Genomic DNA, 23718 nt, shown 5'->3' on the forward strand with positions numbered 1-23718 from the left:
GTGTGTTTCACTTTTGTAGTATTATACTGTACGTATTACACACTGTACGAATTAAAAAGATTTTAATATCTGATTCTTTATCACTTTCAGAAAAAAGCAAGATCGGTGGCTCATTCCAGTTCACAAATGATTAAAGCAAGCATAGTCAAGCCATCAGTAAGTAGCAATCTGGATTGGGATTTGCAGCAGTATATACACTGATAATGTGTACATCTTCCTGATTAGATCAGTGTCATTATTAAAGTATCCTGGAAGTCTTCCCTGCTTATTACTAGGTTGTGTTCAATAAATACATCCTCTTCATTGAAAAATGCCTTTTCATGGAACACTTTAGAATTAGGAATACAAATGTGTATTACCAACGCTATTGTGTCCTAGTCATTATTTAGGTGACCAGGCCAGCGCTGCCAGAGTTAAAAAACGCAGTTTACTTACCTTTTTCTCTCTCTGCGCTGGTCTTCTTGCTCAAACTCAACCTCTTTGGCTGAGATCATCAGTGTTGACGATCCCAATGAATCCAATGCTTTTCCATAGAAAGTAAAAACAAGAGGAATAGGCGCTCACTAAATAAACTAGAGGTGGGCAGCAGTGAACCGAGCAGGAATTCCCAACGCCTACTCAGAATAGTGAAACAAACAAGGAAAAAAAGTGGTAAACCGCGCCCAAACAGTACAAGTAATAATAAAGATGTATACATACAAAATGTCCTATAATAAGGGATGTATGGAACCTTCAATAGAAAAATACAAAACAATAATAGTGCAGTATATCAGACAAGTAAGAGTAGTTAAAACTTATAAAAGACAAACTCACACTTTGCAGAGCTACTCAGAGCTCTGCCGTATAGCGCCTAGACGGTACAATCCCCGTCTCAGGATGTCAAGTGATGGTGCAGTGCGGGGTCCAATCCTCCACAGTAGTATATGGAAAAAATAGAGATAGGATCCAATAGTATAGTATGTATTACAAACAGTGTTGGTAAAAAAAGGAAAAATATCCTACTTACAGATTTCAGAGCAAATATCTTGCTCTAGTATGTACAGCATACGGTGTTATAATCCCCACCAACGGATATATGTCAGGATTCAGGAAAATCAGGAACAGCAAATAAAGTAGTAAAAACTGTAACTTTATTTAAATATAAGATATGTCTATAATAGAACAAATTGATATAAAATCAACTACTTAACGCGTTTCGCCCAGTCTAGGGCTTCTTCAGAAGTATCAAGTCCAAGTTTGGGTAAAAATCCGCTTATAAAGGTGTCCCTGATTGATGAAATTTAGTCCTGGTGTGATTTCGCTTCCTACTTCCGGGTCGCGCACGTCGCCCGGAAGTGACGTCATCACATCTTTCCGTGGCATGCTGGGACATGTAGTCTCCATCCGTTTGTGTTGTATGCAACACGGAAGTGACGTCGGTATAGCTCCTAGTGCCTTATGGGGCATGTAGTTCGTATTGTCCTCCTTCCCATAGGCACAATTTCGTCACCCGGAAGTGACGTATCGCAATACATAGTAACATGGGAATTGTAGTTCGGCAAATTGCCGATATAGGATACAGTATATACGAAGGGGAAAAAATATAAATAGAAAATAAAGATAAATGAGTAAGCATGATAATATATCAAAACACCTGTGGCATATATTAAAAAGGTAACCAATAAACAAAGATTATAAGTATATGTATGGATATCAGACATTAAAAATATGGGCATGTATACAGATACATAAGGGGTGGACACTATTATAGTAAAAGAGACAACAGGGGCATATATCAAAAAGGTGGCCAACATATTATACATAAAGTAAAATTATGGACAAATAGTATAAGTTTATATAAAAAATATATTCAAATATAAATATAAAATATAAACGGTGGGCATAATTTTAAAATACCATGCATAAAGTGAACCATGCATAAGAGTTCTTAAAGTGGTACTCAAGAGGTGGTGTGTGGACAATAGAAAAAACAGAATAAAATAATATGCAGAGATATATAGTAAAAAATATTAAAAAATAATATAATATAAATACTATAAAAAGTTAAAAAGGTCAAACTCTGCATTTAAGCCTTTTGGGTGGAGTGTGTCTAAAAAAATAGACCCACTCCATTTCTTTCTTGCCCAATTTCTTGATTATATCACCACCTCTCCAGTGTTGAGACAATTTTGAAATACCCATAAATTTTAGGTGACGTGGATCATTGCCATGTAGCTCAAAGTGTGAGGATACCAAGTGGGTTTTTAGCCCTTTTTCTATGTTGCGGCAATGTTCTCCAATTCTGATTTTTAATGGTCTTATGGTTCTTCCTATATATTGTAGTCCGCAAGGACACTCTAGTAGGTATATGACGTTTTTACTCATGCATGTAATTGTGTCTTTAATATTGTAACTTTTATCTGTGTTATTTGATTTAAAATTATAAATGCATCGATCAGTTTTACTAGTTTTTCTACAGGCTACACAACAGTTACATCTAAAAAAATCCATTTTTGTGTTTCATAAAATTGTTTATTACTTCAGACTTTTTCTGTTTTGTGTAATTCTGTGTGAGATGCATTCTCAGGTTTGGGGCTCCTCTGAATATAATTTTTGGCCGATCTGGGATGATTTTTCCTAATATAGGATCTTCCTTCAAGAGGTGCCAATTATTCCGGATTAGTCTTTTTTTAATTTGTTTATTTTTATTATTATAGTCAAGGACAATAGGCAATGTAAAATCCGTCCCATTATTTTTAATGTTTGTAGCCTGTAGAAAAACTAGTAAAACTGATCGATGCATTTATAATTTTAAATCAAATAACACAGATAAAAGTTACAATATTAAAGACACAATTACATGCATGAGTAAAAACGTCATATACCTACTAGAGTGTCCTTGCGGACTACAATATATAGGAAGAACCATAAGACCATTAAAAATCAGAATTGGAGAACATTGCCGCAACATAGAAAAAGGGCTAAAAACCCACTTGGTATCCTCACACTTTGAGCTACATGGCAATGATCCACGTCACCTAAAATTTATGGGTATTTCAAAATTGTCTCAACACTGGAGAGGTGGTGATATAATCAAGAAATTGGGCAAGAAAGAAATGGAGTGGGTCTATTTTTTAGACACACTCCACCCAAAAGGCTTAAATGCAGAGTTTGACCTTTTTAACTTTTTATAGTATTTATATTATATTATTTTTTAATATTTTTTACTATATATCTCTGCATATTATTTTATTCTATTTTTTCTATTGTCCACACACCACCTCTTGAGTACCACTTTAAGAACTCTTATGCATGGTTCACTTTATGCATGGTATTTTAAAATTATGTCCACCGTTTATATTTTATATTTATATTTGAATATATTTTTTATATAAACTTATACTATTTGTCCATAATTTTACTTTATGTATAATATGTTGGCCACATTTTTGATATATGCCCCTGTTGTCTCTTTTACTATAATAGTGTCCACCCCTTATGTATCTGTATACATGCCCATATTTTTAATGTCTGATATCCATACATAAACTTATAATCTTTGTTTATTGGTTACCTTTTTAATATATGCCACAGGTGTTTTGATATATTATCATGCTTACTCATTTATCTTTATTTTCTATTCATATTTTTTCCCCTTCGTATATACTGTATCCTATATCGGCAATTTGCCGAACTACAATTCCCATGTTACTATGTATTGCGATACGTCACTTCCGGGTGACGAAATTGTGCCTATGGGAAGGAGGACAATACGAACTACATGCCCCATAAGGCACTAGGAGCTATACCGACGTCACTTCCGTGTTGCATACAACACAAACGGAGGGAGACTACATGTCCCAGCATGCCACGGAAAGATGTGATGACGTCACTTCCGGGCGACGTGCGCGACCCGGAAGTAGGAAGCGAAATCACACCAGGACTAAATTTCATCAATCAGGGACACCTTTATAAGCGGATTTTTACCCAAACTTGGACTTGATACTTCTGAAGAAGCCCTAGACTGGGCGAAACGCGTTAAGTAGTTGATTTTATATCAATTTGTTCTATTATAGACATATCTTATATTTAAATAAAGTTACAGTTTTTACTACTTTATTTGCTGTTCCTGATTTTCCTGAATCCTGACATATATCCGTTGGTGGGGATTATAACACCGTATGCTGTACATACTAGAGCAAGATATTTGCTCTGAAATCTGTAAGTAGGATATTTTTCCTTTTTTTTACCAACACTGTTTGTAATACATACTATACTATTGGATCCTATCTCTATTTTTTCCATATACTACTGTGGAGGATTGGACCCCGCACTGCACCATCACTTGACATCCTGAGACGGGGATTGTACCGTCTAGGCGCTATACGGCAGAGCTCTGAGTAGCTCTGCAAAGTGTGAGTTAGTCTTTTATAAGTTTTAACTACTCTTACTTGCCTGATATACTGCACTATTATTGTTTTGTATTTTTCTATTGAAGGTTCCATACATCCCTTATTATAGGACATTTTGTATGTATACATCTTTATTATTACTTGTACTGTTTGGGTGCGGTTTACCACTTTTTTTCCTTGTTTTTTTCCATAGAAAAGCATTGGGAGGTTAGTGTGCATGCATGGCAAAAGTCCACGCTGCGCCAATCACATGGTCTCTTGAGGTCATCTGACTAAAAGAGCAGAGTTTTACTCTGCTATATTATGGAAGTGCCTCCCGTGACTTTCATATTGACGTTCCTGCAGAAGCAATGTTTTTAATTGCAGTGTTAAAAGGGGGTGGAAATTACATGGCTTCTATGAGATGAAGGGATATGGGTGCCTATAAGTCTTTCACATTATACCCACCTTCAGTTACCTTCTATTGCAATCATCCCACTCACTTTGCTTCTCAGTTAACTTTGTTTCTAGACCTTTTTTTTTTATTATCATATTCCCATTTGTCTCTGATCTCCCCAGATACCGTTCTTGTTTTTGGAACTCTGAGGCAAGCAACCATTTATGGGCCTTGGCAGCAGTAACCACTTGCAGATTGATTTGCACTGTGCATCAATACCCTTAGTCTCTTGTCAAAGTTCTGATGTAGTGCTGATATCAGCTTGACTCATGTATCCAGTGCTATTTAATGCTGTGCCCACAAAGGCAGGAAGAGTTCTGCTTGTACAAAATGGTACACTGGTACTAAGGGCTGAACCACAGATACAATGATTTGCTGTTGTGATTCTTTCCTCTAAAGATAATTTATTATTGTAACAATTCAAAATTCTGTAAGGATAACCATTATCAAATTTCCATTTCTCGTTTTATAGAAATGTATTACATTTAGAGGGACACTCCAGGCACCCAGACCACTTCTGCCCTTTGGAGTTGTCCGGGTGCCAACTCCCACTACCCTTAACCCTGCAGCTGTAATTATTGCAGTTTTCATGAACTGCAATAATTATATTGCAGGGTTAACTCCTCCTCTAGTGGCTGTCTACAAGACAGCCACTAGAAGGCACTTCCTGGTCTCTAGCACAGGTTTTCTGTGCTAGAGCGTCGTTGGACGTCCTCACGCTATGTGAGGACCTCCAGCGTCGCTCAATTCCCCATAGGAAAGCATTGAAAGCATTTTCAATGCTTTCCTATGGAGAGGTCTAATGCACGCCCGCGCATGTGCATTAGGTCTCCCCCGCCGGCGGCTGCGCATGCACTATCGGTCTCCCGGATGACGTCGGCAGGGGAGGAGCGTGGCCGGACCCGAAACCGCCGCCGAGGGACATCGGCGGGGGTCTCAGATAAGTCACTGAAAGGGTTTTCACCCCTTCAGCTACATGGGATGGATGGTGGGAGGGAGAGGGGACCTTCAGTGCCAGGAAAACGATTTGTTTTCATGGCACTGGAGTGTCCCTTTAATAAAATTACTTTAGTTTTAATTATTCGGATCTGTCCAACTGCTAACGAGCCAGCAGGCAATTAAGGTTGAATAGCAATTTCTTAAATAACAGTAAAATCTGACACAATACTGCTGCTCAGCCAAATAAAAAAGTGCTATTTTCTCCAAATCAATAAACCTTATTCAAAAAACTATATATTCCTGGCTAATCATGGCAGCATCAGGGTTATCCATAAGTGATGCTGCCATGAGAAATACCCAGGAAAAGAAAATTATGGTAAGTTTGTCATACATTTTCTCTATTTTATTAAATGTAATAAATGGTTAAAAGTTGATGACAATTGTTCTTTAAAGGACCACTATTGGCACCCAGACCACTTCAGCTCAATGAAGTGGTCTGGGTGCCAGGTCTGCCTAGTTTTAACCCTGCAGCTGAAAACATAGCAGTTGAAGGGAAACTGCTATGTTTACACAACAGGGTCAATCCAGCCTCTAGTGGCTGTCTCCCTGACAACCACTAGAGGCGCTTCTGCGATTTACACTAAAGTAAATCACACCTAAAGTAAATCGCACTTATTTGACACTGGTCGTCCTCACGTCCAGCGTCAAATAAGATCCCCATAGGAAAGCATTGAAAAATGCTTTCCTATGGGTGGGTTTGAACCTCTTCAGCGCCGAGGGAGGGTGGCACTGGTTTGTATTTCCAGCACTATAGGATCCCTTTAAAAGCTAGAAAACATTTTTGTCTGTGCTCGCTATTCCTGTTTACTGACACAAGATGTCAGTATAACCACAATATAATGAAAACATCAATATAATGTTTGAATGTCCCGTGACATATTCAAAGCCTGCTCTAGCACATGACATTTCATATTATATTCATACTAAACATAATGTTACAACACTTAAACACCTGATCTCTGTGGAACAATGTTTTAGCTCTTTTAAATCCCTTGTGTTTACATTTCTTGTTTTTATTATTTTCCTTTTAGTTATTGGGCAACAACACTAGATCTACAGCTGTTGTTCAGACCTGCAAATCTTCTCTTACAATTCAAGGCATTGTAAAATGTAGAGCTTATATCCAGAGCACCAAAGCAAAAGTGAATGAAGCTTTTCAGGTAACTTTAGTTGGTTACTTTGATGAACAAGACCTGCCAGTGGGGAGTTCTGTACAACCAATAGATTGGGTTCAGTTGTGTTTAGAAAATTGTATACAATTTTGTACCTATATTTTTTATTTTATTTATTTGTTTATTTTATTTCTTTTCTTTTGCATGCAGCCGACATATTCTGCTCATCTAGCAAAATTAGCATTATACATTTTCAAAAATATTGTGTTTTATTGTTGATGCAGACACTGCTCTTGAGGTAAATTAGTAATAAAAATTACTATTTTTCTAAATAACGTTTGTATTTCTGGAAAGATAAGATCAAATTATTGTTAAATGTGTACATATAAGTACATTCCTCTCCTTAGTGTATAGTGGCAATTGGCAAAACTCCCAAGGAGAGGTAGCTGATAGGCGTCTGGGGACACTACTTCTCTTTTAAACTGTTCAAAATGGTTTATCACTAGAAGTTAATACTATAGGCACCATCACTACTTCTTTGAGGTGACGTGGTTATAGTACCCACGCTTTATCTAGTACTATTGTGATGTTCTTCAATCTAATGCGGAACCGATGGTGCGTACAGTGCATTCACTGTGCTCTGCAATTTGGATGCTTTAGTATTCAAACGTAAAGACTATTCATAAAAGATAATGCAATACTAAGCATGCTCCTAGTATCTCTTTCCATGGTTACAGTGTTTCAAGAGTAGCTCTTGTTAAAAGGTTACTCCAATATCATAACCACTACAGTCTGCTGTAGTGTTTATGATGCAACAAGAACCTTCTTAATAGGGCAATCTGTTTGTGTAATCCCGACTCCCTGATATACCTCCGTAAAATAATTGTTGTTCAGAGATTTTGCATTTTTGATTTGTATTTTTGGATAATTAGAGAAGTAGTTTAGCTCGGTGTAGGCATTGCTGATCCATGCAGAGGTGTGCTGCAGTGATAATGTAATATTTCAGGAACCACGAAACCTGTAGACTTCATTTTGGTGTCAAAACAGGTATTGGGGATCAATTAATCTTATAAAGACCGAAAATAACTCCTTAGAGTAACCCTTCTGCCATTTTCTAAAATGGGGGCTATAATAGAGGAAGAAGAGACACATATAGAAGTGAAACAAATATTTAATGTTTTTTAATCCTTTTATGTATACACTAAACAATGTTTACACCAAACAATGTTATGATCTGAATATGAAAAAAACCAACAATGTGTATCACTCCTGTTTTAGACACATTTTCATAGTTCACTTTATTTATTTGTTTTGGCAATCACTTGTGGTACATTTGCATAAGAAGGATAAATTCACACGCTATACTCCCAGTCGATCCTTGAGATCGGCTGATTTAGCCTTATTGAAGATTCCAAATTTTAAAAAGAAAAAGTGCGGAGGGAGAACGAGTGATGTTCAGGGAGCGCAATTTTGGAACTCCCTGCCTCTGACATTAAGACTTGAGAATGATCTACTGAAGTTTCGCCGGAGCTTAAAAACAGTTTTATTTGCTCAGGCGTATGGGATGACATGAAACTTTTAACCTGGTTCAAATGCATGTGATTATAATGCTGTTGTTTGCTGGATATTGTTTTGTCTGTTTTATTGCTGGTATGCGCATCGAGACCCTATGGGTAATAAGACTGCGTTTCTTAAGAATTTTTAATAAATAATAATAAATAAATAAATAAATAATGTTGCACATTTCTGAAGAGCATATCAACAGGGACATAATTTGAAGCATAGGTTTTTCAAGTACATGTATGTGTAATGTCTGTGGGTAGAAGCTTTAGACATTTCGTAGGTTTTACCAACACATCAATATCTTTCCAAACAAATTCACACATTTTTCTCTACATATGCATGATCCAAACACATTTAAACATCTTCTGATCAAGTAGAATGCTCTTTTACTGCGTCCATGCACAGAATACGACATTGGTGGATTTGGATTAGATTTGTTGCAATGTTCATAAATCAAGGATTGTTCGAGTTATGGGTACGATATGGAACAAGTGAGAAAAGACACCTAATCCCGCGTCATATTCTGTGCAAGAAACTTGACCTAGAGATTCCAATTGTTCTTATCAAGGCATTTATTCTTACGGGTGAAGACACTATTAGCAAAATTATAACAAAGCTCGGAGCTTTAACTGCCGAACCCCTGAAGTTTCTGAAAGGGTTTTCTGAAACAGAACAAAAATGTGACTTTAAAGACGTAGAAAAATACATAATGCATGTGTGGTAAACCATTTCCGACCGTCACACATTTGACAAAGTAGAGGTGTTTATGTTCCACCTGGATCTTGATCTGGAGGCCACCTGGGTTTAGGTGGTACAATTAGACAAGAGACTTTGTGGGACATGTAAAAGCTCTAGAGCAGGGGTTCTCAACCTAGTCCTCATGCAGCCCCTACCAGTCCAGGACTTAGGGATTAACTGAGAGAGTCTAAGGTGGTTTTTCCTTTTTTTTTTTTTTTTTCCCTAAACACCTTAGACACACCCAGGTAATCCCTAAATCTTGGACTGGTAGGGGGTCCTGAGGACTGGGTTGAGAACCCCTTCTCTAGAGGATCATTGCTATCCGTTTGTTTGAATCGTACACTAACCAGCGATACACAAATAATTATCTTGGTGGATCCAACTGACTTTACAGAAGACATTGTTAAAATTATTTCTGAATATTTTGGTGCAAATTATCCATTTTATTATGTATATATATGAGGTGCATATGTAAGGAGGTTTTCATAACTATCTATTTCTGTACACAATTGATTTATTGTTACTTTAAGTTTTCATAGTTCTGGTGACAGGAGTCTTGTTTGTCTGTTGATAGCAAAGTGTGAGGTGTCTGTTTCTATCTCCCCATTTTCAAGGCTTTATTGGCCTTCATATCTTACCAACACTTTTCTCATTTAGAGTTGATCTCTGATATATTTGACCTACTAAACACATTCTTTGCATGGTGTTATCGTTTATTTTTTTTACATACCTTGTAATGAATGAACTTGAGTTCAGCTCAATACTAACTGGACCGTTTTGCGTCCAAAGATTTCAGCCTCAATAAGAGCATTGTCTATGCCACATCCACTGAGATAACTTCCTGCACACCGCAACGCAACTTTTGTCATTTGGAAAATACCCATCATTGGATAAAGATTATCACATTACACTGGATTGCTCATAAAAATGTCAGCTACAATATGGAAAATATCTTCATCTCAGAAAATTGGCAGGATAGGCTGGTCTTCAATCTGACCACGTACATTTTGGAAATTTCTTTAGAGTTGTGTATACTGTTGCGTAGTTTGTGACTTGAAATGGTATTACTCAAGAGTGACTATAAAACCTAATTTGCTTTTTCATAGACTGCAAACTTAACTGAAGTCTGGCTGTTACGTTGCTGCTGGGAAATCATTGTACATATTTTCAAATGTATGCACTCATGCAGTTCTGGTGGGCACACAAAATCCGCTACAAATTCACTTTGCTGTTCAAATCAGCTACTCGGCCGAAAACCTAATCTTGGAAGGAACTAGCTGCCGATAAAAAAAATCTGTTTGCCCTTTGAGACTCACATACTTTGTACTTTGTTCTTTCGGCAATCCCTTTGACCCTTGTTCTGGCTAAAACACAGATAACACAGTGAAGATCCTCTGCTTTCTGATCAGTGGTTAGAGGTGAACGAGTGGTAGCAATTAATCTTAGTGGAAGGGCGCTGATCAGTGGTTAGAGGTGAACGAGTGGTGCTTTCTGATCAGTGGTTAGAGGTGAACGAGTGGTAGCAATTAATCTTAGTGGAAGGGCGCTGGAATTGGTTGTTTTTGCTTTCTCAGACTGAATTTTGTTGTAATTCGCTGGCTTTTTTTCCACTGTATACGTCTTGTAGCACTTGTTACAATGATAAAATATTTGATCCTCTTCACCCATCAGTTTCAATCTTTTGTGAACTTCGCCTTACTGTATTTCTGCAGCATCTCAAACTCTCTTCTGCCCAGCCGCAGCTGATGTTAGCTTTTCTTTCATTAGTTTGACATATGACACATTTTTCTTTGTTGAAGGAGTCCACAGATTGTATAATTGGCAACACTCTGTCAGGAGGTAAAGATCCTCTGCTACCACCTGCTTCACTCATGTTTATGATTTTGAAGCAATGGAAAAACTGAAACAATATTAAAATAAATAACCAATATGATGGCCAAAACACATCATTATAGTGCTGCCATTTTGAAAAATGGTGGAAGGGTTGCTCTAAGGAGTTATTTACTGTCTTTGTTTTGACACCTAAATGAAGTATGTAGGTCTCATGGGTCCTGAAATATCACATCATCACTGCAAAACATCTGTCACTTTGTAATGTAATTCACAAACGAGGATATCACACTCAAACTGAGGAATCAGGGCCGGTGCAGGCAAAACACAGTTTAGTAGATAAAATAAATTAGGTCAAGGCACTTAGGATTGCTGCAGGAAGGTAGGTTTATTGGAACAAAAACTGCAATGCTTCGACCTACACAGCTTGATAAAGACCTCTGTGCAGGCCGAAACGTTGCAGTTTTTGTTCCAATAAACCTGCCTTCCTACAGGAATCCTGAGTGCCTGGACCGATTTTTTAACTTTTAAAAATGTCGTCCAGACATGGTTCTCGCTAACCGAATCTAGTTTTGTCTTTTCTGACAGTTCCCTGTGCTAACCACTGTCTGACTGAACACAGATTTGTTTTGTTTATATATGGCTAATCGTGCTCCAAAAAGTGAATGTCATTATACTATCCATCCTTTTTTAATGTCAATTTTATGCTTACCGAATATTGCGTACTCTTAATTCACAATAAAAATTGTCTTGGGGGGAATCCATTTTTTTCCCTGAGGTATATCAAGGGTCCAGGACTAATCGGGGTTAAACTTTGTACTGGAGCGTTTTAATTGTGAAACGCTGCACATACAATCTCCAGGCACCATGACCCATTCAAATCACTGAAGTTGTCATGGTACTTGGAGTAAACCTTCAAAATACCTGATTGAGCTTGCTGTCCACCAGCAATTGCCTCTCACAAACTACAGGCTATTAATATTCACAATAAAGTGTGTGAAAAGAGTCCATCTCTAATCTTTCATTTAAAAAAAAAAATGTTTTTAAATAAAAGCAATCCTTTTTTATTTCTTATTATAAACACATATTTTAGTTTGACAAAACTGTAAAGTGAAAAATGATACTGGCAAAAAGTTACTCATGGTATCAGCTGAAGCAAGTGAGGGATTCAGAGATTTAACTTGTCTATGTCGGCTATGTCTATGTCGGCTCACATTTATAATTCCGCAACCAAAGCCCGTAGATATAACCAACACCCTAGATTTTACAGACCAATAACTCGGAACTCATGCACCTAAACTAGACATTACACATAATGGGATGGAGGTTACATCATTTAAGGGTTGTACAATCTTCGTTTGACATACTGTATGATTAAAATCAAGCGTTTAAAAAGAAGGGGGAAAGAAAAGTCAAAACACCATCTTTTTTTTTCCTCCAAGGCTTTAAAAAGAGATATTCTTAACACCATCGCCGACCGCTGTGAAATATTATTTGAAGACATCATCCTCAATGGACCACAAAATGGTAATCATTTCATAAAAAGGACAAGAATATGTATAGGGTCAAATTATAGTATGGAAAACAGAGTATAATATATCACGCTATTTCATAGGAAAGATTATGTGGAACTAGCGTGTTTAGTGTGACTTTAATTAAATTATATCACAAGCCTTGATGACAGCTTGTTTATGTTTAAGGACTTTAGCCAGGGGGTAGTTAGGTGAACCCCCAGCTATTGTGGAACTACAGTTTCCTTGATGCTTTCTCAGTTGCCCGCAAGGCATCATGGGGGTTCTTGTTCTGCAACAGCTGGGTTATGTATACCTGCTGGCTGTTCTTGCTTTGAGCTTTGCTTGGCCCACACACACTGTTGATATAATAGACAGTTGAAATATTACATGAGACTAAAGATTACTAAGCAAGCAGAGGAGTTGACATATAAACTGTTTATAAAGACCCACACGTGTTTTGCATTCACCATAAATTTAGAAAAGCATATTTTTTACTCCCAAATGTACGTGTGTCTGTGGAAGTACACAATGACTCGCATTAAATACTTTTGCATCAGATACTATATGCAGAGAGTAAAATACACAAAAAAGAGAACTAACTGAAGTGTATCTTTGATTAATTTTAATTTGGTCTGTCTGAAATTAATGTTCACTTCTACCATTACAGAAGGGACCTATACCCTTTGCATATCAGACTTATTATACCCACAGGGGCAGAATGGAACCTAAATACTATTCTTGTCTTGTCCCATTCAAGAGGTACGAGATGATGATGAAGTGATTATCTGCTGGGAAAGTCCTATTTAGCAATCCGTGTCTCACTGCCACAAGTGTTTTCTCTGGTGCTCTTCTCCAACTCACCTGAGGAAAAAGTCACAAAAAAATTACCGTATATACTCGAGTATAAGCCGACCCGAATATAAGCCGAGGCCCCTAATTTTTCCCCCAAAAACTGGGAAAACTTATTGACTCGAGTATAAGACTAGGGTGGGAAATGCAGCAGCTACTGGTAAATTTCTAAATAAAATTAGATCCTAAAAAAAATATATTAATTGAATATTTATTTACAGTGTGTGTATAATGAATGCAGTGTGTGCGTATGAGTGCAGCGTGTGTGTATGAGTGCAGTGTGTGTATGAGTGCAGCGTGTGTGTGTATGAGTGCAGCGTGTGTGTGTATGAGTGCAGTGTGTATGAGTGCAGTGTGTGTGTGTATGAGTGCAGTGTGTGTATGAATGCAGTGTGTGTATGAATGCAGTGTGTGCAGGGCCGGTGCAAGGATATTTGCCCCCCCCCCATATGTCCTGACCTCCCCTCCTCCTCCCTCAGTGGTCCTTACCTCCCCACCCCCGTGTTCCTTCACCCCCCTCCCCCAGTGGTCCTGACTCACCCCTCCCCTAGTGGTCCTTACCCTCCCCTCCCCTAGTGGTCCTTACTTCCCCCTCCCCTCCCCTAGTGGTCCTTATCCCCCCCTCCCTTCCATAGTGGTCCTTATTCCCCCCCCTCCCTCCCATAGTGTTCCTTTTCTCCCCCCCTCCCTCCCATAGTGGTCCTTATCCCCCCCCCTCCCTCCCATAGCGGTCCTTATACCCCCCCTCCCTCCCATAGTGGTCCTTATCCCACCCCCTCCCTCCCATAGTGGTCATTATACCCCCCCTCCCTCCCACAGTGGTCCTTATACCCCCTTTTTTTTATTATTATTTTTTTATTATTATTATTATTATTTTTTATTATTATTTCTTTTTTATATTTTTATTTATTTTTCGTCCCCCCTCCCTGCTTGATACATGGCAGGGAGGGGGGCTCTCCTTCCCTGGTGGTCCAGTGGTAGTTCAGTGGGGGGGAGAGGGGGGCTGGCAGAACTGTAACTTACCTGTTCTGCAGCTCCTGTCAGCTCTCTGCGCCGTCCATGCAGCTCCCTCTGTCAGCTCCCAGTGTAAGTCTCGCGAGAGCCGCGGCTCTCGCGAGATTTACACTGGGAGCTGACCGAGGTGCTGAACGGACGGCGCGGAGGAGGAGAGAGCTGACAGGAGCTGCAGGAGAGGTACAGAGGCTCTGCAGGAGAGGAGAGGCTCTGCCAGCCCCCCTCTCCCCCAGTCTGTATTATGGCAATGCAAATTGCCATAATACAGACCTTGACTCGAGTATAAGCCGAGTTGGGGTTTTTCAGCCCAAAAAATGGGCTGAAAAACTCGGCTTATACTCGAGTATATACGGTAGGTCAATTCTGAGTCATTTTGTGCCCACATGCGAATACATTTCCAAGCTGACCACTAAATGTTACTGTACTAGAAATCCAACAATTGTTTGTTAGCCACAGGCCATAGTTGTCTGTTCAAAATCCTCTGGATGTTCTTTTCAAACAAAATGTTATAACGCATATTAATATATTTAGTACTTTTCAATTGGCCTCCCACAACTGTGCAAAACTAAAAATCAGATCGGTTCAACATCCTTTTCCCTATTTCACAGGCCCATGTTTTAAACCTTAGATCAGTCCCGGTGATGTAAAGAAATCTACCTGACAGGGAGAGTTATAGACAGGGGGCCATTCATTACAGGGGCAATAAATGCAAGTGGAGGAAAAGTTAGTGTCACGGTCTGTGAGTGGGAAAGGTTATGTGACCGTTTGAAACAGAGGGACTTTTATAAGGTGTTCTGTTCTGAACAGTGGAGCAAAGTATGAAATGGGGCAGACAGGTTGCATTGGTGATGTTGCTTTTTAAAGAACACTTTCATAAATCGTCCACAGTGTTATACTCTCTGTGATGACCGTTTGTCCCGCATGGCATCCCAAACAGATGTGATGTTGAGAGCTAATAAATAGGGGGACATAATATCACACCCAGGTCCTGTGATCCTTATACACTGATGTAGTTATTCTCTTTAGTGAGAAATGTGTTTGTTTGCTGACTTGTCATCCTTTTGTTCTAGAATCTGAAAAGACAACCACTCCACTTCCACAACGAGTGTTTGTTCCTATACATGGCTCCAGTGTAATGCTTTGTGATTATGTATTTGGAGATGAATCTGCTGAAGATTTGCAGAATCGTTTTGCTGAGATATTGGACCAAGATGTGCGGTTTGATGGCATCCATTTTGCAGAGGAGAAAGGCAGCGTAATCAAAGCTGGTATGTAAAGTCCTATTATAATGGCCTTAGCATATTTATTAGTGAAATAATTAGGGTCTTCTAACGTTTTTCTATGACAGTGACGTAGGTGTTAAAGTCAGAATAGTTGAGAATTAAATTTGAATTTCAAATTAAATGCCAAAGTAGCTGAACTTTCAGCTACTTACAAGTTCAGGATGACTTCAACGTTCACAGGGCATTTACAGAGACATATTGTATGAGCACAAGCATTCTTCGATATTTCTTCCATGTGCATATGTGCTCAGATGAACAAACATCTATTAAAAAAATAAAATTAAAAATTCTAGTGGAAATAGCCCAGCCAAAAGCTATAGCTAAGTTGGCAAAATTACTATTAAATGATCAATATAAGCCAGGTGCAAACCACACAAGCACTCCCTCAAGTGCTTAAACACTATAATCACTATATAATATAGAATGCACACTATAACACTCACTGATATTAAATATAAACCTTTAATAAGTATGCAAAAAGAGAATATTTTTACATATTATACAAAATAGGAACAGAGTAACAGTACAAGGCAAATTGCACTCAAAATAATATATCCAAACCTTACAAGCCTCAAGGCAGAGACCCAAGTCACCAACTACCCCCAACGTTCCGGCACCAACTGGCATCCTTTATCAAGGATACCTTTATCTGTGTCCTCATGTGTCTGCTTATAAAGCCCCATACAGCTGATGGACATCAGCATGTAATTACCACCAACTCCGGAAGTGACATCATCACCTCGGGTGCTGATAATTCAATAGATACAGCACACTATACATAATAATATATATGCACAAACAAATAAAAGCACAATATCATATACCTTGAAATAATGAAATATGCGATGCATGTCCTCTCCCTCGTCTGAACTCATTATCCCCACGCATGCGTATTATACAGGGTGTAACCTCACACCGCCATTCTGTTTATTGGCATCGCACCTACCCGCGGTAGTGCGCATGCGCAAGCCGTCAACTCGCACTTGCGTACGCCTTCTAAACACGCGTGCGCATTTCGTAAAAATAACCACTGCTAATGTGTCATATACACGGGTGTGTATACCGCGCCATCTTGCTAGATGGCTCTGCCCACACTCCAGAACTGGCACTTAGACATAGCCAAAATGAATGAAAATATTGCTCGAAAACAACTCCAATAGAATGAATAAATGGAGGAGAGGGTAGCAATCTGTTAAGGGCTACAAACCAAAAAATGTGTGATGTTGGATGCACCTAATAGTAAACAGTGTAACCAACAACACACAGATACCACCACCACCACCACCACCACCACATAATATAAGCAAAAATCACAATAAGAAAACAATCACCATAACCAAGTGTAAAATATAATTTATTAGATAACACCCAGTGCTATAGTTATTGCAGTTAGGACATTTATAACATTATATCATAGAACAATTCATTTAATTATACAATTAAGTATAGTGACAATGGTTACAATAGTATGGAATTCACAATATAATACATAGCATGCATTCTTATTTATACAAAGTTTACATAGATATAACCAAAAAAATCGTATTCACTTATATGTAGCATAAATGCATAATGCATAAAAAGCTGTACTATTATCACATCTGTGAAATACTCAACTATTGACCAAACTAAAATGGACTATTTATGGCAAAAAGCCCCTCTAATCCTGGTCCACTATTTGAAGTATACTTCCCCAAAAAACTCATATGCTCCAACATTAACCTGGATCTCAATACATACAGTATGAGCATTATATATTGTATACTATAAAGACATGTATAGATAGAAGTCAAATCTTCAATAATGTCACACCAAATGTAATACATCATCACGCATATATAACATCAGCAATTCTAACCCTCCGTCCAAACAATTTCCATATCATCAAGATCTAAAAAAGGAAAAATATATATTAAAATAAAGATACAGTCCATATGCAGGCAGAATCATTGCCATTACTAAAAACTTCACAAAAAAGGAGATACATCCTTCTCTTCATTAAGACCTCTAGGATACAATGTCTGTAACTCAAAAATCCAGTGTAGTTCTCGTTGTTTCTAAGGTTATTCTGGAACCTCTCCTTTTAGGGGGTTTGACTACTTGCAATACCATGTACTGCAGTTGGGATATCGCATGTTTTTGTTGCGCAAAATGTCGGGCCACCGTGTATTGCAACTTGTTAGTACTATTATAGCTTTTATGATCCCTGGTGGTAAAGGTAAAGGTCTCACCCACATATACCAACCCACACGGGCATTTAAGTATAAAGACCACAAATTTGGACTGACAATTGCAATAATCATTAATAAAATATATCCTACCCGTTCTTGGATGCGTGAAGTAATCCCCTGTAATTACTCCATTACAATTAATGCAATGTCCACAACGATGCATACCAGGCATTGTCGGAAGTTAATTTTCCTTTTTGTTAGTCTTTTCTTCTAAGGTTTGGATATATTATTGTAAGGTTTGGATATATTATTTTGAGTGCAATTTGCCTTGTACTGTTACTCTGTTCCTATTTTGAATAATATGTAAAACTATTCTCTTTTTGCATACTTAGTAAAGGTTTATATTTATTATCAGTGAGTGTTAGTGTGCATTCTATATTATATAGTGATTACATTTGAAGATTGTCACTTGCCAGAATACAATGAGAGAGACACCGTAGACACTATAACCACTTCATCTCATTAAATCATTAAAAAAACGGTTTAATGCTGAATGGAAGGACAGCGCTATGGGGACTGCATACATATAACCACTTTAATGAGATGAAGCAGTTACAGTGCCTAGAGTGTCTCTCTGGATGTAGAAAACAACACATATATCCTGGAACTAGGCGCCTCCATCATGATTTTCTGTCAATCATTGTTAAGAATTTTTTCATTTTCTGCTATTGGACATATGTAGTGGAGCTAGTTATATATCTGGAAAGGACACTGGAAGCTTGTGAGAATGCCAATTAGAACACAAATGTTGCTTGAAAACAGCAGCTAATACGGAGAATAAAAAAGGGAGGAGATGGAGAGAGCACAACAGGACTTCCTGTGAGTAAACTAACAAGTTCACAGGCAGATAAAACAGTAACCCGAACTAAACAGCGCCATCTACAGCTCAGGAGTGCTATTCATACATATGGCACAGAACATGCTGTTTTACTTCCCAACAATAGGAAAAAAACAAACAGCAGTCGATCATTTCAACTGAATTTGCACTTCTGTTCCGCTGCAGTTCAGATGTATGTTGAAATCAGGTGAATCTCTTTATAACTTTATAACTCACGAACTGCTGAATTTCAATGGAATTGACTTCAGTTATTTCAGTTCCCCTGAATTCCCAAACCAAGGCAACTGCTCATAAAATTCTAAGCCTCCTAATCTTAAAACAAGCACCACAACCACTACCTTGCCTCCCATTGTTAGAAGTCAAACCATTTTTTGGAATGGTTTGACTTCTTACTTGGGGTCCTCCGGCACTGCTCCCTGACTCCACTTTGGCCGGACATTTCATTACTGAGCCAAGGCTAGTGGTACAGGGTATAGCTCAGGAGACCTAACAGAAGTTCCTAAGCTGAAATGTCTGGCTCTACTGGCTGCTGAAAAGAGGCTGGCCTCAGGTTAGAAGTCAAATCGAAATTTGACTACTGTAATCAGATAGGCAATATAGCTCTATATTACATTAAATAGACACTATAGTCACCAAAACAACTTTAGCTTAATGAAGCAGTTTTGGTGTATAGTACATGCCCCTGCAGCCTCACTGCTCAATTCTCTGCCATTTAGGAGTTAAATCATTTTGTTTATGAACCCTAGTCACACCTCTCTGCATGTGACTTGCACAACCTTCCTAAACACTTCCTGTAAAGAGTCAGCTAAACTTTATCCTTTCTTTATTGCAAGTTCTGTTTAATTTAGATTTCCTTATCCCCTGCAATGTTAATGGCTTGCTAGACCCTGCAAGAGCCTCCTGTATGTGATTAAAGTTCAATTTACAAAGCAAGATATAAAATTTTTAAGGTAAATTATATCTGGTTAAAAATGAAACCAGTTTTTTTTTTCATGCAGGCTGTGTCAATCATAGTCAGGGGAGGTATGGCAAGGGCTGCATAAACAGAAACAAAGTGATTTAACTCCTAAATGGCAGTGAATTGAGCAGTAAAACCTGAGAGGCATGATCTATACAATAAAACTGCTTCATTAAGCTAAAGTTGTTTAGGTGCCTATAGTGTTCATTTAACTGTGGCTGAAATATCTTTTATTACAAAGTGTTAATAACGTATTAGCTGGTGCACTAATGACCTTTCTAGTGGCACATTAATCTTTTTCATTATAAGTCAACAGTATATTTAAAAGACTCTGGATATTTCGTGACTATGTCTGCAGAAGAATCCCTCCTGCCCACTGCTTGTTTTAATATTTTTAAAAAGCCGCATCCTGTTTGCATTACCGATATATTGCTAGGATTAGTCTAGAGGCCAGAATTCCCCGTGCGAGTCAATTCAGTAGATCAATATGGTTTTTGCAAGAATAACTATTTTTGTCATGTGTATAAAATCACCATGCTTTTATGCAATCATGAAAACCAGCTGGTGAAAACGTAGCTTTTCTTCCTTCGTCATATTTACTCAATAAAGTAATCTTTGTTTTTAATGTGGAAAAGTTAACTGCTCTGTTTCTTGTTCTGTTTTAAATAAATGTGTTTCCCCCCCAAATAATTATGTAAAGAATGCGGCACTTTAAAACAAGCCGTGTAAAGAACATCACGAGGCTCTCTTATATTTCCTGCTATGGTATTCTGTTTGTAGCTATTTTTTCTAATTGTTTTTCAATGACACATTGGGAATTATGCAATCAACACCTCATTGTAGTGATTAGAACTTGCACTGCCAAATTCACACTAAAGTAGCCATGCTATGACTATAGATTAAAGTTGGAGAATTTTGCAGATCATCTATTTTAGCCTGAATTTTGTTTTCTTTTCACCACAAGCCTGTGTTTAGTGAATACGCTTTATTTGGTTATCTTTCCATTTAATAATTACACAAAGCCTGTTTATTTTTTTATTTTTTTTCTGTTGCCGCAAATTATTTTTTAATAAGCCCAACCTATGTCCCCTCAATTTTACTTTGTTCTCCTTTAATTGTTCTCTACACAATATAAGTGTCACTTGCCAGGATTTGTTGTGTTTAACAAATATGCATTTGTATCAAATTAAATTTGTCAATTTAAAATGGAAACTTACCTTTCTCCTATTGTTTTCTTTTTTCTTCCTCTCTCACAATCTGTTCTTTTTGTAATTTTTATTTCTGATCTAATTTTCTTTAAACGGAAGACAAAGTAGGGACTACTTTGTCTTATGTATTTTTCCTACGCCTGACATTCTCTGACACAAGGAGGAGCTTAAGTCTGTTCCATTTCCTGTGGTCAACGAACGTTTTCCCATAATACTCTCTTCTTGACAAAGGAAATGGAGTTGACTTAAGCATCTCCTCGTGTCCGACAATGAAAGGGAAAGCATACAGGAGAGATGAGAAATGAAACATTGTTAATGTTCATTTGCATTTTTTCCTTGGCTTTGCCTAGTCTGGACTGGTTTATGATGTCATTTGCTAAATGTTTGGTAGAATTTTAAAAGAAAACAAAGCATCTCATGAAAAAAGGTTAACACGAATTAGGGTTGAATTCCAATGTTTTAGTTAATTGCGGTGTAAATTCCAGAGAAGTGAAAGTTTCCCTTTAAGTTAGCATAACATTAATTCTTTATAAAATAATGTTAGTTTTCATTAATTCAATCCCCCGCACCCCAGATTTCAAGATAAGAAGTTTGTGTTTTTCTGACCTACATTGTAATCTTATTTTTTTGTTTATGGGCATGGCCGAAGGTTAGACTGAACTACAGAATTCCTCTTATGATATTAAAGAGTAATTGACACTTTCAGAGCAGGGCCAATTCCTTGTTCTATCACCCCTGTGAAAGCGTTTGCAGTATTTGCCAAGGTGAATAAATCAGCAGAGGTCAGTAAAGAACTTATTTGCCTCCACTTTATTATTATTATTATTATTATTATTATTATTATTTTGCTGATCTGCGATTGCTTGGTGACACACTTTTGCTCTCAGTCATCTAGAAAAATGTAGAAATACACAATATGCACAATTGGAATGTTCTTCGGCAGTGCTGTACATGTGCTTATCCTGGCCATACAGCATTGAATGAGTTAACTAATTGACATGCTTTCCCTAACCGTGCATGTATATTTCAAATAATATAAAACTAGAGAAGTTGTAAACTCCTATTACATGATGTTCATACATTAAATAGACATGTTTTACAAAAACTATATATTTCTTAAAATGGTGTTAATTTACAGATTGTTCATTTGTTTCCATTGCAGATGAGAACCAAGACCCAGATGTTTCATGTCACCTAGATCCTCTAAAAGAAAGTCAACTAAAGGCATTGAATAAGAACGTGACATCTTCGAAACTTCAACAGAATCTAGGTAGAATTTTCATGTATTTATTGTTGCCCGACTGATTTGGAAACTAGTGCTCAAAGGTGGAATGTTTTCAGATTAAAGTCTTGTAATAGACATGTGTATTTGTTGCACTCTGCCTTAAAGCTATTCGTTCAACAATGAATTGATTTGACATGCACAGAACCCCTTTTTAAAGTGACTGATTAGCTAAAACCAAATTGAAAGGGGGCAAGTCGATTAGTTTATAGTGGCACTATAGTCAGTCAGACAACTTCATCTTAACCCCTTCAGGACGGAGTCAATAGTGCACGTTCTGATCAAAACAAAACGTAAACAAAAACTGGAATTTGCGCTATATGTCTGTTCAACCGTAATTCACCTCTTTCATATTAAATGCACCCACACTTATTATATATCATTTTGTTCAGGAGAAACAGGGCTTTCATTTCATATAAAATATTTATATATGAAACAATTTATTATGAATAAAATAAAAAAAAAACTGTAAGAAATTAGAATTTTTTTTTTTAATTTGTAGTTCCGCCTCACATTTTAGCTGTAAATGTCATAATACTGTTAGGTTTTACTGCAACAAAATGCACATATTTGTAATCAGCGATGTCTCACGAGTACAACAGTACCCCCCATTAACAGGTTTTATGGTGTTTTGGAAAGTTACAGGGTCAAATATAGAACGTTCCATTTTCAAATTGAAATTTGCCAGATTAGTAATGTTACCTTTGAGACGGTGTGGTAGCCCAGGAATGAGAATTACCCCCATAATGGCATACCATTTGAAAAAGTAGACAACCCAAGGTATTGAACGTGGGGTATGTTTAGTCTTTTTTAGTAGCCACTTAGTCACAAACACTGGCCAAAGTTAGCGTTCATATTTGTTTCTGTGTGAAAAAAGCAAAAAACTAATATTTGGCCAGTGTTTGTGACTAAGTGGCTACTAAAAATGACTGGACATACCCCATTTGCAATACCTTGGGTTGTCTACTTTTGCAAATGGTATGCCATCATGGGGGTAATTCTTATTCCTGGGCTACCATACGGTCTCAAAGGCAACATAACCAATCTGGCAAATTTCAATGTCAAAAAAATGAAATGCGAGCCTTATATGTGACTCTCTAACTTTCCAAAACACCATAAAACCTGTACATGGGGGGTACTGTTATTCTTGGGAGACTTCACTAAACACAAATATTAGTGTTTTAAAACAGTAAAACATATTACAACAATAATATAGTCCATAAAAGTGCCGTTTGTTTGTAAAAAATGCAAAAAACTTCACTTTTACTTAAAATATCATCGTTGTAATACAATTTACCAGTTTGAAACACTAATATTTGAGTTCAGCGAAGTCTCCCGAGTAAAACAGTACCCCCTATATACAGGTTTTATGGTGTCTTGGAGAGTTACAGGGTCAAATATAGTGCTTGCGAATTAAATTCTCTGCACTTTCTCCCTGTGTTGTCAGGCATGTCAATCAAATTTTAATTAAT

At 37.5% G+C, this 23718-nt stretch overlaps 1 protein-coding gene across 1 annotated transcript in view; it reads left to right on the plus strand.

The window, feature by feature from the left end:
* Positions 1–23718, plus strand: part of ODR4 (odr-4 GPCR localization factor homolog) — a 37468-nt gene that overhangs the window by 6878 nt on the left and 6872 nt on the right. Inside the window, exons 9-13 of the mRNA XM_063426688.1 lie at positions 91–156; positions 6858–6986; positions 12512–12596; positions 15517–15714; positions 22127–22234. Of these exons, the coding sequence (XP_063282758.1) occupies positions 91–156; positions 6858–6986; positions 12512–12596; positions 15517–15714; positions 22127–22234 (586 nt within the window). The remainder of the gene's footprint in view (positions 1–90; positions 157–6857; positions 6987–12511; positions 12597–15516; positions 15715–22126; positions 22235–23718) is intronic.

Source organism: Pelobates fuscus, chromosome 7 (genome assembly GCF_036172605.1).
Source record: "Pelobates fuscus isolate aPelFus1 chromosome 7, aPelFus1.pri, whole genome shotgun sequence".
Taxonomy (NCBI): domain Eukaryota; kingdom Metazoa; phylum Chordata; class Amphibia; order Anura; family Pelobatidae; genus Pelobates; species Pelobates fuscus.